Genomic DNA, 14969 nt, shown 5'->3' on the forward strand with positions numbered 1-14969 from the left:
GAAATATGACTGAAAGTAAAAAAGAAAAAAAAAAGTTAGTGCACCAAAACTAAATTTAGAAAACGTGACCAAAATCCAACTAAAAAATGTATGGATCAAAAAAATTATTTTGTCTTATGAGACCTAATATGTTACAAATTTTTATCAATTTTTTTAACTCGTTTTTCTTTTAACAAGAGTGAAATTAAATTAAAAAGTTTTTATTCGACAAGGTCATCTTTTATTAATGTTTCCCCCTTATGTTCAAAATGACCTATATTGTATCATACTACACTACACCATATCATCTACTCGTATCATATTATTTATTATTATATTATTTTGTGTTGTATTATCATATCAACTATATATATATATATATATATATATATGCATGTGATAAAATAATAAAAAACGCCACCATTAACTTCGTAGCAAACAAAAACAGAAACAAAAAGTGGACACCTTGAGCAACTGTACTTTTCCGAGTACAAAATTTAATTTAATTGGTGTGGATCATATATATATAATTATATTATATATATGTGTGTGTGTGTGTGTGTGTGTGTGTGTGTGAGTATTCTGAGGACCATACATCACTTACCCGTTTCCCCGGGTTCTTTAAATCACATCACACGCCCCTCCCGATCTCACACACATATTTTGCTGCTCACATCCTAATATAATTATTGAAGCAAAAAGACAGAAAAACAATGGTACTGTGTTTAAAGTGGGTTATTTTTCTTGAATTTATTTATATATGTAAGTATTTAATAATTTAATTGATTTATTTTTGTCTGTCTGATATATGACAGGAAGTGGAGAACCAGTTGGCCAGAACTTGGGACGGGTATGTGGATTGGAGGGGGAAGCCTGCTTTGATGAGCAAACATGGCGGCATGCGACCTGTTTTCTTCGTTTTGGGTAATTTTTTTTACAGAAATATTGAGCAAAATGTTGTGGGATTCATTTTCTTGCATGATCTTATATGCAAACAACGATTATATATTATTTTTTTTGATTTTATTTATGTGGCCTGAATATGTAGCTGAAGAATACTTCGTTTGAAAAAGTTGTTTTAAAATATAATTTTTCGAAAAAAAAAAAGAAAAAAGAAAGTGATTCCAAATATATAGTTTGTCTGGTTTTTGGATTTTTCGAAAATCTAAATCGACGACCAAAAAAAAAAACCACCTGTTTTTGGTGCTTTTGCCTTCTGTTCATAAGGTAATGATTAAAAAATTGCTTTTTTAAGCAAGCTTTTGTTTTTGTAAAACTCACCCAAACGAGTTAACAAAATTCATGAAATATAGCCACTACTTCAGGTTTAATTTGGAAATTAGAATAAAAAGAAAGGGAAAAAACATGGGAAGAAAAATAAACTTTTCTTTTCTTCCTATATAAAAAAATCCAAGCCATATTTTGAAATTTTGTGAATTATGTTTCCCCCCTAATCATGGTATAAAATGTTTGGTAACAGTTGCGGAGGTGTTAGAGAATTTGGCATATTTAGCAAATGCAAGCAACTTAGTGCTGTACCTATCGGAATACATGCATTTTGCACCGTCAGAATCAGCCAATTCCGTCACCAATTTTATGGGCACGGCGTTTCTTTTGGCCCTTCTCGGCGGCTTCCTCTCCGACGCCTTCTTCACCACTTATCACGTCTACTTGACAAGTGCAATCGTCGAGTTTCTGGTATGCAAGTATTCTCCGACTCCATATCATAAAAATTATAATTTTTTGCGAATTTGATTTGGATTCGGCCGGACTCTAATAATAAATAAACATTGTGAAAAAGTACCATTTATATAAGATTAAAAGCCAAAAAATAAATCAAAATTAAGCGGTCTGCATCCTGAGAAATAGGAAACTTAATTTTTTGTGACTTGTGACACCTCTATACAACTTGCTAGAAGTTGATGCTCATTCAGTCATTTGCACAATATTTGCATAGATTTTTTTTATAATTTATTTAAAAAATTATTAAGATTCAATATTCATTTGAATATATGTTTTTTTTGGGTGCATATAACTTAAGTTAGTTAACAATTTTTTAATATTATGGAGAGGAGTAGGTCTCTTGTGAGACGGTCTTACGAATCTTTATCTGTGAGACGGGTCAACTCTACCGATATTCACAATAAAAAATAATACTCTTAGCATAAAAAATAATACTTTTTCATGGATGACCCAAATAAAAGATCCGGATCACAAAATACGATCAGTGAGACCGTCTCACACAAGTTAGATAATTTTATTTATTTCATATGTCCTTTTCTATTCATAAAATGCAATTTAATGCAGATGATATATAGTCAACTAGTGATCCAAAAAAAAAAAAATGTTATATAACAATCCTAACTCTTAGCATATTTTGTTTGAATATCAAGATGCTTACGAGTCTCTTCATTTTTTCATTTGAATACTGATGTGTCAGTGCACATATTTTGTATTTATTTATATAATATTGTTTTGAAGTTAAATGAATTAATATATAAATTTTTTATAATTTATTAAAAAATTAGAGATGATTTTTATAAGATTATTTATGATTAGTTTAACAACTTTCTGAATAGAATTTTGATATGTTCATGTTGGTTGTTTCAAAATTTTGATATTTTGGTTATTTAGGACATTATTTTATTATGTGGCTTGTCACACTATTAAATTAAATAAATAGTTTTTGGCTTGGTGCTACCACGCAAGCAACGTCATCTAATGCTTTTGGACCACCCGATTTGTCTCGATGACGTACAAAAATTTCAATATATGAACATGGGAGTTGTAAAACATACATGTCACAAGTTATATAAGGACCACCTACCGTTGTCTGATTATGCATATCAATGTGCTGGAGTATCTGCCAATACATATGTTTGATAGTTTGGGACGTAAATGAATCGAACTGATATAAGAAAGAATGTGATTTTCAGTAGAAATTGTTGATCTCGAGTTAAATTTGAATCAAATTGAATATTTATTTTTAACCGATAAATAATATTTTTTTATGAAAACATGGAAGTGAAGGTGACTGATAAATAATATAAATTTGATAAATCAAGGATCATTAATTTTTTTTGTTATAGAATCTGATTCAAACATGGGACAAAACAAATATGAATAATCAATTAATATCTTAACTTTGACACCAATCGGTGCATTAAAGACAAAAAAAATAGAGCCGATAAAACAAAAAAGTGGAAACAATAAATAAAAAGAAAGTAATACAAAGCAATATCAAGGAGTTCGTATGGATAGCATATTTTTACATTAATTCGCATTTGATTCTTGTCGTATGATATTGTGAGCTTTGATTATTTAACAGGGTCTGGTAATACTCACAATTCAAGCAGAAATCGGATCCCTGAAGCCCACAAAATGTGACCCATCCAACCAAAACATCCCCTGCCGGAAAGTGCATGGAACAAAGGCTGCAATGCTCTTCTTAGGCCTCTATCTAGTAGCACTCGGAGTCGGAGGCATTAAGGGGTCATTGCCATCCCATGGAGCCGAACAGTTCGATGAAGACACACCGCAAGGAAGGAAGCAAAGATCGACTTTCTTCAACTATTTCGTGTTTTCCCTCGCGTGTGGTGCACTAGTTGCCGTTACGTTGGTTGTGTGGATAGAAGATAACAAGGGTTGGCAATGGGGATTTGGGGTTGCCACGTTGGCCGTGTTTTTGTCCATACCGGTGTTTCTTGCTGGTTCTTTGTGGTACCGGAATAGGATTCCTGTTGGAAGCCCACTCACAACTATATGCAAGGTATGCGATAGCCTCAACAATAAGATTCTTTGATGGTTTTGATCCTCTAATACGACTGGGCTATGGTTTCTTGAACAGGTTCTGATTGCTGCATCGATGAATGCTTGCATGCTAAGCAGTACTTCAAGCAAAGTCATCGTTAATATGACCACAAGCCCGTCTGAAGATTTGGCCTTGGAGGACGAACGAGCTGCAGAGAATGAGAAGATCATGAATACAGCTGATTCTGCCTCAAAAAGCCTCAAATTTCTGGACAGAGCAGCTGCTCAAAACTCGGCCAGTGGTATGCTAAAATGCTCGGTACGAGAAGTGGAAGAAGTCAAGATTGTCCTGTCGGTCCTCCCCATTTTTGCTTGCACCATCATGCTTAATTGCTGTCTTGCTCAGCTCTCCACATTCTCAGTTCAACAGGCTGCCACCATGAACACAAAATTCGGTTCCTTAAAAGTCCCCCCTGCTTCTCTTCCCGTGTTCCCCGTGATATTCATCATTATTCTTGCCCCCATATATGACCACGTGATCATCCCATTTGCTAGAAAAGTGACGAAATCTGAGATGGGGATAACTCACCTACAGCGAATAGGAACAGGCTTACTCCTCTCCATCATAGCCATGGCTGTGGCTGCTCTGGTTGAGATCAAACGGAAGCGGGTAGCAACCGATTCAGGCCTACTCGACTCCACCAGGCCTTTGCCCATTTCATTTTTCTGGATCGCGTTTCAGTACTTGTTCCTTGGATCAGCTGATCTCTTCACCTTAGCAGGGCTACTTGAATTTTTCTTCACAGAAGCGCCTTCTAGCATGAGATCTTTGGCTACTGCTCTATCTTGGGCTTCACTAGCTATGGGGTATTACTTGAGCACCATGATTGTATCAATAGTAAACAGCGCCACTGGTGATTCGAGACACAAGCCATGGCTTTCAGGTGAGAATTTGAACGGCTACCACTTGGAGCGATTCTACTGGCTATTATGCATACTGAGTGTATTGAATATCATACATTATCTCTTCTGGGCTACCAGATACAAGTACAGATCAGCAGGGACTAACAAGTAACAAAGGCGCCGGAAATTTGTAGTTTAAAGTGGCTAGTAGAGGCCACTTTCATGTAAATTCAGTGAAGATATGTGCAGTAATTACAAGTAAAATCATCTTGTTCGAGAAGAAGTGAAATATCTAACCCTTCACCGCCTTCTAAACGATGTCAAGCTCGAAGAGTGTAAATTAGAACACAATACAAAATTGCATCGTCACAAGTAAGTTTAGATTATAGCTAGGATGGATATCCATGGCTTGAGGTATTAATTTGCAACGCGGTTCTTGGAAAAAGCCTTTCAATTAAAGTAGAATCACAAGATCAAAAGGCATGTTTTCAAGTCAAATAGTGCTATCTACATTGCATTGCCTACACCTCAAAATAGGCATCAACCTAAGCAATCAATCTTTTACTTAGGATTCAAATCCTTAAAGCACATTATTTTCCTTCTGGCGTGAAGTATACAGTGGAAGACAACATGACATAAAACAAAAGTTCGATACACTGATTACGAAGTACTAGCACCCGACAAGCTTCTCACAGCAACTTTGACAGCACCCACGACACTTAGTTGCCGAATATGAGGACTCAACTCATGTGTTTCGTAATTTTTGCCCCTATCGTCTATCTGAATTCCAACAAAGTACGCCACCTGCGCAAATGACAAGATGTGAAATGAGGTGTTCAACAAGGGAAAGTTCAACGATGGAAGAGTGATAAGCCCAAATCTTATAGAGATTTAGGGATTTTATTTGTGTTTATCTAGATTTTTATCCCTAATTATGTGCTTAATTGAATTAATAATTGTAGATTTGAATAAAATAGAAAAAATGATTAAATTTGGATATAAAATAAATTTACAAGACTTCAAAGGAAAAAATACCAAAAGAAAGGAAATTATATTTTATTCCTTGATAATATTGAAGTTTTGGAAAAAATCTATGTAGATCTTGATAAAGATAAAATATCACATTTGAAAATAAAATCTACAATTTATCTACATTTGTTATCTTGACATGGGTTTAAAAGATTTGAAGGATGAGACCCATTGAGAAAAATAAAAGGAGGCAGAAGCGTACAGAAGAGAGAAGGTGCAAACAGAGAAAAAAATCAGCGCGGAAGTGAACAACAGAGAAGGGAAAAAGGAGGAAGAGAAGGAGGCAAAGAAGAAGTACAGAGGAGGATGAGAGAGAAGAAAAGAAAGAAGAAAGGAGAGAGGAGGAGAGAGAGACAGAGGAGAGAAACGTATAGAAAAAGAAGCAGAGGAGAGAGAAAGAGAATATAATACTACAGTGAATACATCAACAGAGAGGAAGGAAGACAGAAGGCAGAAGCATGATGAATTCCTCAACACACGCAAAAAAAAAATCAGAGAGAATTACTTTCACTCATTCTTTATTTTGTTTTCTTCTATGAACTTAAATATGACTTTTCACTTTTGTTTTGAAAAACATGGAATAATTTTATTTAGACTAAGACCACGATAGGGCCAAACAATACTTTGTTTGATGTTTTGTTTATTTTCAATATAGTATTTCTCTTGATTTTAATTATTGATTGATGTTAGTTTAATATTTCTTGTTAATAGCCTGATCAACTATTTACATGTCTGTTGATTAATCGCGAATCGGAAGATGATTGGTTAAATATAGCAACAAAGACGTCATCAACACACGGTTAAACCGACTAGAAATAGTATTCGGTTTCAGTGTGCGGTTTTAGGTGAAAACTGAAATTCCACGAATATTTAATGCATTTAGATCTAATTAAATTCAATTAGAAATAATTGAACTGTTAGATTTAAATAGGTTTATTAACTCGAGGAATCGTTTAATAAATAATTTTGGGGATTTCACCGTGATTATCAAGAATTAAATAATTAATTGGATTTTAACACGTATCAACATAGTAGAGTTTGATACCGTTGTGTGTCTTTGTTATTTATTTGGATTTGAATCCCTCCTTGATATTTGAATCTCTCGGTTTTAATTGATATTATTTTATTTAATATTTTAGATTAATAATCCACGTATCATCTTTTTATTTATTTTGTCTAGCTTAAGTTAAGTGATAAAAATTCTAGTAATTAAATATTAGTCTCTGTGAGATCGATACTTGGACTCATCATCCATTTACTATAACTTGACCTAGTCCGCTTGCTAGATTTATTCCCAACCGAAATCGTCGGTCAAAGAGTCAGAGAGACCAAGGAAAAACTTGGCGCCTTCCGGCAACCATGCACATATCACTTAAATAAAAGTACAAATCAAATTAAATAAAGTCAAGAATGCAAACAAATGATTTCACAAGTTGGTGGCAGAGCCTTTCCCCAGTGTTTTTGTTTACACTAAAATCAAATTTAATGATCTATCATATGGGGGAAAATGGAAAAAATTTTGTAAGAACAACCCGTTTATTCTTTGTGGCACGAAGATAGAATTGTGACACTTAGTTTAATGTGTAATTAAAAAGATTTGAATTTTATCGTTATTATCGACTTATATTTTTTTTATAAAGAAGCAATTGTTCAGGTTAACATTTGATGTAAAAAAAATTCTCACATGTTTAAGTACAATTCATTACAAGTTGATGCAATTAGTAGGATATGACCATGCAACCTTATATCTCACAATGTGGTAAAACAATCTAAATGTGCATCTTGGCTGCTTTACAGTTGAGGAGATTTAAATCACACTATTTCCATAATCTTTTGACATTTATGGCACTACAACAAACACAGATCCAGGAGAAGTACAACATGCTTGGATCAGGGTCTTAACCATACATTTTAATGGATCAGATGGTATCTAAACAAACACAAATCTCAAATAAAAACAGTGTGCGTGGATCAAGATATTGACCGTTCATTTTTGTGGTTCAAATCTATCCTTAATTAACGCAACTTTTGAAGAAACACGAGTCATAATCACTACATTTCACTCAAGTTAGCCGTATCTCAGTATAAATACTTGATCTAAACTTCATATTTCTTTTAGACAAAAAAATAGAATGTACTATTGATAATCCGTACTGTTAGAGTAGATGTCCTGCAAGCCAACTGTTGGCTAGGGATTTTATTGACTCAGTTGTAATTAACAATATTTATTTTAATATAATTCATTATTTCATGGTTTGTTATTTCTTTATCTGTATACCCATGTTATCAAACATAGATAAAGACCTCGATTATACTTTAATACAAATGAATCGTAATTCGATGTTGAAACTCGTTTGTAAACACTGTATGATCTAAATTCGTTCCTAGTCGATTCAGCCGCCTAAAACATGGATAAAGGTCGCTTAAGCTCGAGACTAGCATCTGTGATGTTGCATACTGCGTTTCTTGGTAAGGGCATAGAGATGTCCAAACATTCAGATGGGTAGTCATATGATGATTATACCGAACAACCCTCCATCGGACTTTCCAAGTGGTTATCATTCATCGAGAGGATAAGTCCGTGGTTATGATTGTACACCATTAGTCCTTACGACCCGAGACAACACTGAGGCTCTATATGCTAGGGCTGTGCTTTGACTCGTTTACTGGCTCCAGGAGAGTCATCAGGTGGCGAGGTTGGGTACAGTTGCGAAACATATAGGAGCCAGTGCATTGTAGTCGGAGATTCACTGCTCACCTGCGGGTGTGGATATCCTATGTGATCTGATGAAATTATAGTGCATGGAATCTCTGGCCAGAGTATGAGATGTACGTTAGAGAAGGAGTTCTCGAACGGTACATCCGATGCCACTATTTATAGTTATCACATAGTTATCGAATTAATATGCAACCCTCGATGAACCAATGGTTGCAGATTCGATCGCGATATATGAGATGAAGGGACCGTACTGTACGTTAATCATAATCGACTGGTTCTTGCAGGTACTATCAGTGATACCTAGGGGATCATGGGGCGATGCTACTAGACGCTCTTACCATGATCCGATGGGTGCAATCAGAAATGAGTTCTGACATTCTTGATGAAGGTGTTGATGAAAAGAATGGGGCTAACTAGGGTAAGCCCGAATAAAGAATTATGTCCTGAATCACAAAGAGTTGTGAACCCACGGCTAGCTGTATCCATGAACCATTGAGAGTCACAAAAGCACTGGATCGTTTGTTCCCGTTGAATGAATAAATTCAAGAAGTTGAATTTATATTATATAGTAAATTCAAGGAGTTGAATTTATGATAATTAAATTTTGAGAGAATAAATTCAAGAAGTTGAATTTATAAATTTTGATAATTTAATTTATTAAACTCAAATGTTGGGTTTATTAAATATAAAATTTTGGAGGTGATAAAATTCAAGGAGTTGAATTTATAATAATAAATTCAAATGTTGAATTTATAATGGATTTAATTTACTAAACTCAAGAGTTGAATTTATTAAATATTAAATTAAATATGATGGGAGATATGTTTAATGGGCTTGTAGGAGTACAAGTCCAACATATTAAATGATTAAAGTTCTTAATGGACTTTAATATAATTAATTAAACTAGTTTGACTAGTCTATTTAATTAACAAAGCCCATTGGATTTAATTAAGGAACCTAAATCCATAATTATGGAATTTAGGTTAAAGGTCTTATTTTTAATATATAAATTAAAAAAAAGGGATAGCCTCCATACATGTGTTGTGAGATTTTCGAGAATCTCAAACAAAATTTCTCCAAAATTTTTGGCCACTTTTCAAGAAAAAGAAATTTGAGTCATCTCTCAAATTTTTGATCTCAACGTAAAAACTTCTTTCAAATATTCTAGTGCTATTTGAAAGAGGAATAAATCTTCTGGTCGTGGACTTGATAGAAAGAAACTCGAAGAAAGTTCGTAGAGAATTTATCAAGAGCTATCTCTGCTAACCCCGGAATAGTTGGAGCCTTGTGAAATTTTCACCGAAGGTATAAATTCTAACATCCTATGAATGTTTTGATTTTGAAAAACCATACGAACGCCCAATCAAATATATTTTGATTGTCAAAATAAAATAAAAATTTTAAAACTTCCGCTGCGTTTGGACGTGTAGAAAACCGAGATCCAACACGTACATCCTACTGACCTGGATCATACCAGATCTTCTAAAGATATGAGCCTATTTACAAAGTTGATAAGCCCATTATCGATATTTATAAGGTCAAAGCCCCAACCCAAAACCTTACACATAGTTCGAGCTATTCTCTACTAGAGAAAAATGTCACACAAGATGGAAAGATTCGTGCAACCAAGCTCAGAGCATGATCATCCGAGCGCGCACTCAACAAAATAAATATGGCGATGAATACAAAGTCCAACTTATGCAAAAGACCTGATAAAAACTACTATAAAGGAAAACTCCAACGATACTACGATACATTTAAATACATAATCTGCTAAAGATAAGGGAAGATCAATACAAATCTTGCTACAAATCTAGTGTTTCACAAGATTGCCTCACTAAGAGTTCTTCATCTAAAAGGTTTCCAGCCCCTCCTGACTTTATAAATATATGATATCTCTCATAATTTCCTACATTCACTCATTGCGATCACTAACATTACTTTTATCACACACTTAAGTATATACTTAAACACCAGAGGAGCTATATCGGAAACACTTTCTGAAACGACCCTCGTTTTTTTGAATTATAGAAAAATCACCCTCAATAATTCCAAAAACTTGCAATTAAGTCCCTCAAATTATTATAATTCAGTCCTTAAGTTCATGATTCCTAAAAATTTTAATCAACAACATCAACTTCGAAATTTACTTCTTACACAATGTAAAATTCGAAACAAGCAGTCCTGTATCACTAAGTTCAATTTGCCTCAACTTAATTTTAGGTAGTGCAAAATTCGAGATACACAAAAACCAAATTCTCCTCACGTCTTTGAAACATAACCGTACGCACCGTCCAAACCACGTAACCAACATGCATTTAATTTTAAAAAATGCTACCTCCAAATTTCTATATCGTAAAAGCATTAAATAAATTTTCAGCATAAAAAATTCAAAGTAGAAAATACTCACAGACTTGAGGCGTGATTTCTTGAGCTTCTCGTAGTGGCAGCAACACAACCCTTTCGGGATCATTCGCTCTGTTACCAACTGAAACGACCCTCGCTTTTTAACTTTAACTTCTACTAAAATTATTTTGATTTATGAAAAGATTAAGTTATTTATAAATGGTGATTTTCGAATTAATAGATAAAAAAATTAAGTAGAAGTTAAATTAAAGTTAAAAAGCAAGGGTCGTTTCACTTTCGGCTTTTTATAACTTTTGTTCATCCATGCATATCCATATCATCGTTCTGCTAGGCCTGCACCCTTATTGAAGTTCTGCTCAGTCCACAACAAATCAACAATTATAATTTAGCTCACCAAACCGAACCTAAGATACAAATTTTTGGTTACATCAATTTTAAAATATTAAATTATTATTTTTGAAAATAGTATCTATTGGTTGTAATAATTGTCCATACTGGGTAGAACAATAAAAACATAATACTTGAACTACCGTACAATTTAAAAAACTTGTGTTGTACTGTTGCCACTAGCTGTAACTTTTAATAAAATGACAAACAATCGATTCTACAATATCAGTATAACTTCTTAAAAAAAAAGTGTATTAGTAGAAACTCAAACGTAGATAAATGATTAAATAAAGTTTGCTATCCTCCTGTTGTTAATTAATCTACAACAATTGGATATAAATCATGAAGAAAATGTTAAAAACTTCTTTTAAAACAAAACAAAGTATAGTTCAAGTAAAAACAAACTTAAGAAAACATTAAGCTACAATTTAATCTTATGTGATTATGTCTCTTGAATATCATTATAAATATAGAGAAAATTAATTAATTGGTATGGTAAGTTGTCACATCTTCTAATTTGGTTATCTAATTAGTAAAATTTTGTCTAAGTCTCGTAATTTTGTTAGTTTGTTATTTTTTTGTTTTGTTTATTTTCCTTAAGTAATGAGGTGAAGTCGAAAATAGCGACGAGGCACTTAAAATGGTTGATGTCATAAAATTGTATACTTAATAATAAAATTTATTTATTTTTAGAGTAAAAGAATATATATAAAAGTTAGTTAATTTATGATTAACCACCACCATATGTCCGTAATTGGTTCTCCATTCTTCAAGCCTCATGCTTCTCAACTTCAACACCTTGTGGCGCATGTCTGTTTCATCCTTATTTTTCTCCTCAAAATTTTCCCATCATTATATACAAACCAATTTGTTCCCAACATTTAATCTTTTCGAAGAACAGCGAATCACTGGTAAAGTTTTCCCAGTGATTCGGGTTCTGTGCGAAAAAAATAATTAAAAGATTCAAGCGAAACTTGTAGTTGGCGCTTCAATGGCGCTAACTAATATTAAATTATCGATCCTTGTGGCGTTCGGATTCTTGTTAGTTATCGAAATGATACCAAGATCCAGCGCTAAAATCGCAAACTACGACGAGTATTTGCAGAAGAGAGCTGAGGAATCCTTTGAGGCATCTTTGAAAGCATTTAATCCTAAACCTGAGGAGGTGACAGATGATTTTAACCAACTAGTTGGCGAGTAAGTCATTTTAATTCATATACAAATTGTTTTCCTTAATGTTCTAACATATATGCATAGATATCCGTGTATGTATAATGTTACCCGCGGCCGAATGCATGCAGGGAGTTGGCAAGCGAAAATGTTACAAGGCGGAACCTCCGCGAACGTGGCTGCCGGGCCACGAACGCCATCGACCAGTGTTGGCGTTGCGACCGAAACTGGGCCAACAACCGGAAGAAGCTAGCCGACTGTGCCAGAGGCTTCGGCCACCACACCACAGGAGGCAAAATGGGGCGAATCTACGTCGTAACCAATCCATCTGATGACAACGTGGACAACCCAAGGCCTGGAACCATCCGCCACGCTGTGATCCAACCAGAGCCGCTATGGATCATCTTCTCTCATCACATGATCATCAGGTTAAGGCAAGAGCTAATTTTTACCAGCCACAAGACCATAGATGGGAGAGGAGCAGAAGTGCACATTGCTTTTGGTGCAGGCTTAACACTCCAATTTGTGCAAAATGTGATCATTCACAATGTGTGGATCCACGACATAATTCCGGCCTCAGGTGGGCTGATCCGGGACGCGATTAACCACCTTGGTTTCCGAACTATGAGCGATGGAGATGCCATATCGGTTTATAGTTCAAGCAATATATGGATAGATCATGTTTCTTTATCTAAAGCTACAGATGGACTTATTGATGTGATCGAGGCTTCCACTGCTATAACCATCTCCAACTGCAAATTCAACCACCATAATGATGTAAGTTGGATCGCCTCCGTTCGAGGGCGATTCATTAGCTGTCACCGTTTGTCCTTTTTCTACTATATATATTTGAAATATAAAACTATTATCGAGCAACGTACCTCCCATGATTCGGGCTTCTACAGGTGATGCTCTTGGGTGCACATGATAGCGATGCTAAAGATGCAATCATGCAAGTCACGGTGGCTTTCAACCGGTTCGGAGTGGGTTTGATCCAGAGAATGCCACGGTGCCGATGGGGTTTCTTCCATGTCGTCAACAACGATTACTCCCACTGGGAACTGTACGCCATCGGCGGTAGCGCACATCCCACCATTCTTAGCCAAGGAAACCGATTCAGAGCCTCAAACGGCCGATATATCAAAGAGGTAACCAAAAAAAAAAAAACATAAACGTATCAACATGTCATTTTCACTATGTCTAATGGGAGTCCTAAATTGTAAATCACATGCACACAGGTAACCAAGAGGGACTATGCTCCGAAGAGCGAATGGATGAAATGGCAATGGCGGTCCGAGGGCGATCTGTTCATGAACGGAGCCTTCTTCACAGAATCAGGGCCTCCAATGACAAGAAATCCGTTGACAGCGAGAAATTCCATCAGGTTCAAGCCTGGTTCATTTGTAGGGAGGCTGACTCGTTACGCCGGTGCCCTCAGGTGCATCAGAGGCAGGCCATGTTAATCTTATTTTTCCAAACCATTTCATTTCCTTAATTCTAGTATCTTCAGTTGGTGAATAAACATGTTTTTCATTACAAATTCAACGAGAGAAAAAGACTAACTATTGATGTTCTTTGTCGTGATGAGTCATAATAACCTATCACGTTTTAATACTCAATGTATGATTTCTGCAAGTTATGGAGCTAGTAATGTGTTATAAGACATATGTCGATTATATATACTAAATTTTAATATTGCAATTTTAGAACATCAATATGTAGTAATGATTTGATTATTATATCTTATATATATACTAGCATGATGCACGTGCGTTGCACGTAATATCAATTATATTATAAAAGTTTAAAAAAATTGATTTTCTAAAAAACAATTTGAATCATTTTGTTATTTATCTGGGCATAATTTATTATCATATTAGACAATTTATAAGAATTTATATAATTTATTTTTAAAATTGTTTCCTTAATTAAAATTCAAGCAGTAAATTTTATGTTATATAATAAATTGTAATGAACATAATATATCAAACAAAATGAACTGAAACATAATTTTTAAAAAATTTATATATTCAAACACCACGTATAAAGCAGAATAACCTAAAAATCAAAATGGATTTCATCAATGTATAAATCATAATCTACATAAGCGAAGCATACTAAAGATAAATAATTATCAATTTAAAATCACTGTGACTAACTCATAAAAACAATATTAAAACAAATTAAATAGTAATATTAATATTAAAATATAACTCATAATATTTAATTATAATATTTAATTTAACCTCATAAAGAATTTTTTTACTTTTTATTTTTACAATTCTATATCATGGATAATAAATTTTATATATCGATTTTTCGTAGACTAACATTGATGACTATTAATTTCTTGTTAAATAAGTTTTAAAATAATAAATAAATCAATATATGTAAAGAAATGCACAATCAAATAAGATTATATAGTAAATATCAAATAAACTCATATAATAATTATTAAATATAGACTATTGGTATGATTTTCACTATTAAAATTAGAAATATAACAAAAGAAATAAAATTTCATAAAAAATGTTATTTTTGTATCTATTGAATTAATTAGTTTGATTTCAAAATAATTAAATAAAGATATTAACTATAATATGTAAAAAAATATGATACTTTGACAAATGCTAATCAATGATAATTATAATTATATTTATTATAA

General features: G+C 33.7%; 2 protein-coding genes across 2 annotated transcripts; both read left to right on the forward strand.

Moving 5' to 3' along the window:
• The first annotated feature begins 562 nt into the window (after positions 1–562).
• LOC140980072 (protein NRT1/ PTR FAMILY 4.6-like) lies at positions 563–5493 on the forward strand. The gene is made up of 5 exons (XM_073445738.1): positions 563–695; positions 795–903; positions 1460–1677; positions 3308–3748; positions 3827–5493. The coding sequence occupies exons 1-5, from the start codon at positions 693–695 to the stop codon at positions 4802–4804; spliced, it is 1749 nt and encodes a 582-aa protein (XP_073301839.1). The 5' UTR covers positions 563–692; the 3' UTR covers positions 4805–5493.
• A 6519-nt stretch (positions 5494–12012) lies between these two features.
• On the forward strand, positions 12013–13873 carry LOC140980375 (pectate lyase-like). The gene is made up of 4 exons (XM_073446155.1): positions 12013–12331; positions 12436–13081; positions 13210–13452; positions 13543–13873. The coding sequence occupies exons 1-4, from the start codon at positions 12126–12128 to the stop codon at positions 13765–13767; spliced, it is 1320 nt and encodes a 439-aa protein (XP_073302256.1). The 5' UTR covers positions 12013–12125; the 3' UTR covers positions 13768–13873.
• Positions 13874–14969: the final 1096 nt, after the last annotated feature.

Source organism: Primulina huaijiensis, chromosome 7, assembly GCF_012295235.1.
Source record: "Primulina huaijiensis isolate GDHJ02 chromosome 7, ASM1229523v2, whole genome shotgun sequence".
NCBI lineage: Eukaryota > Viridiplantae > Streptophyta > Magnoliopsida > Lamiales > Gesneriaceae > Primulina > Primulina huaijiensis.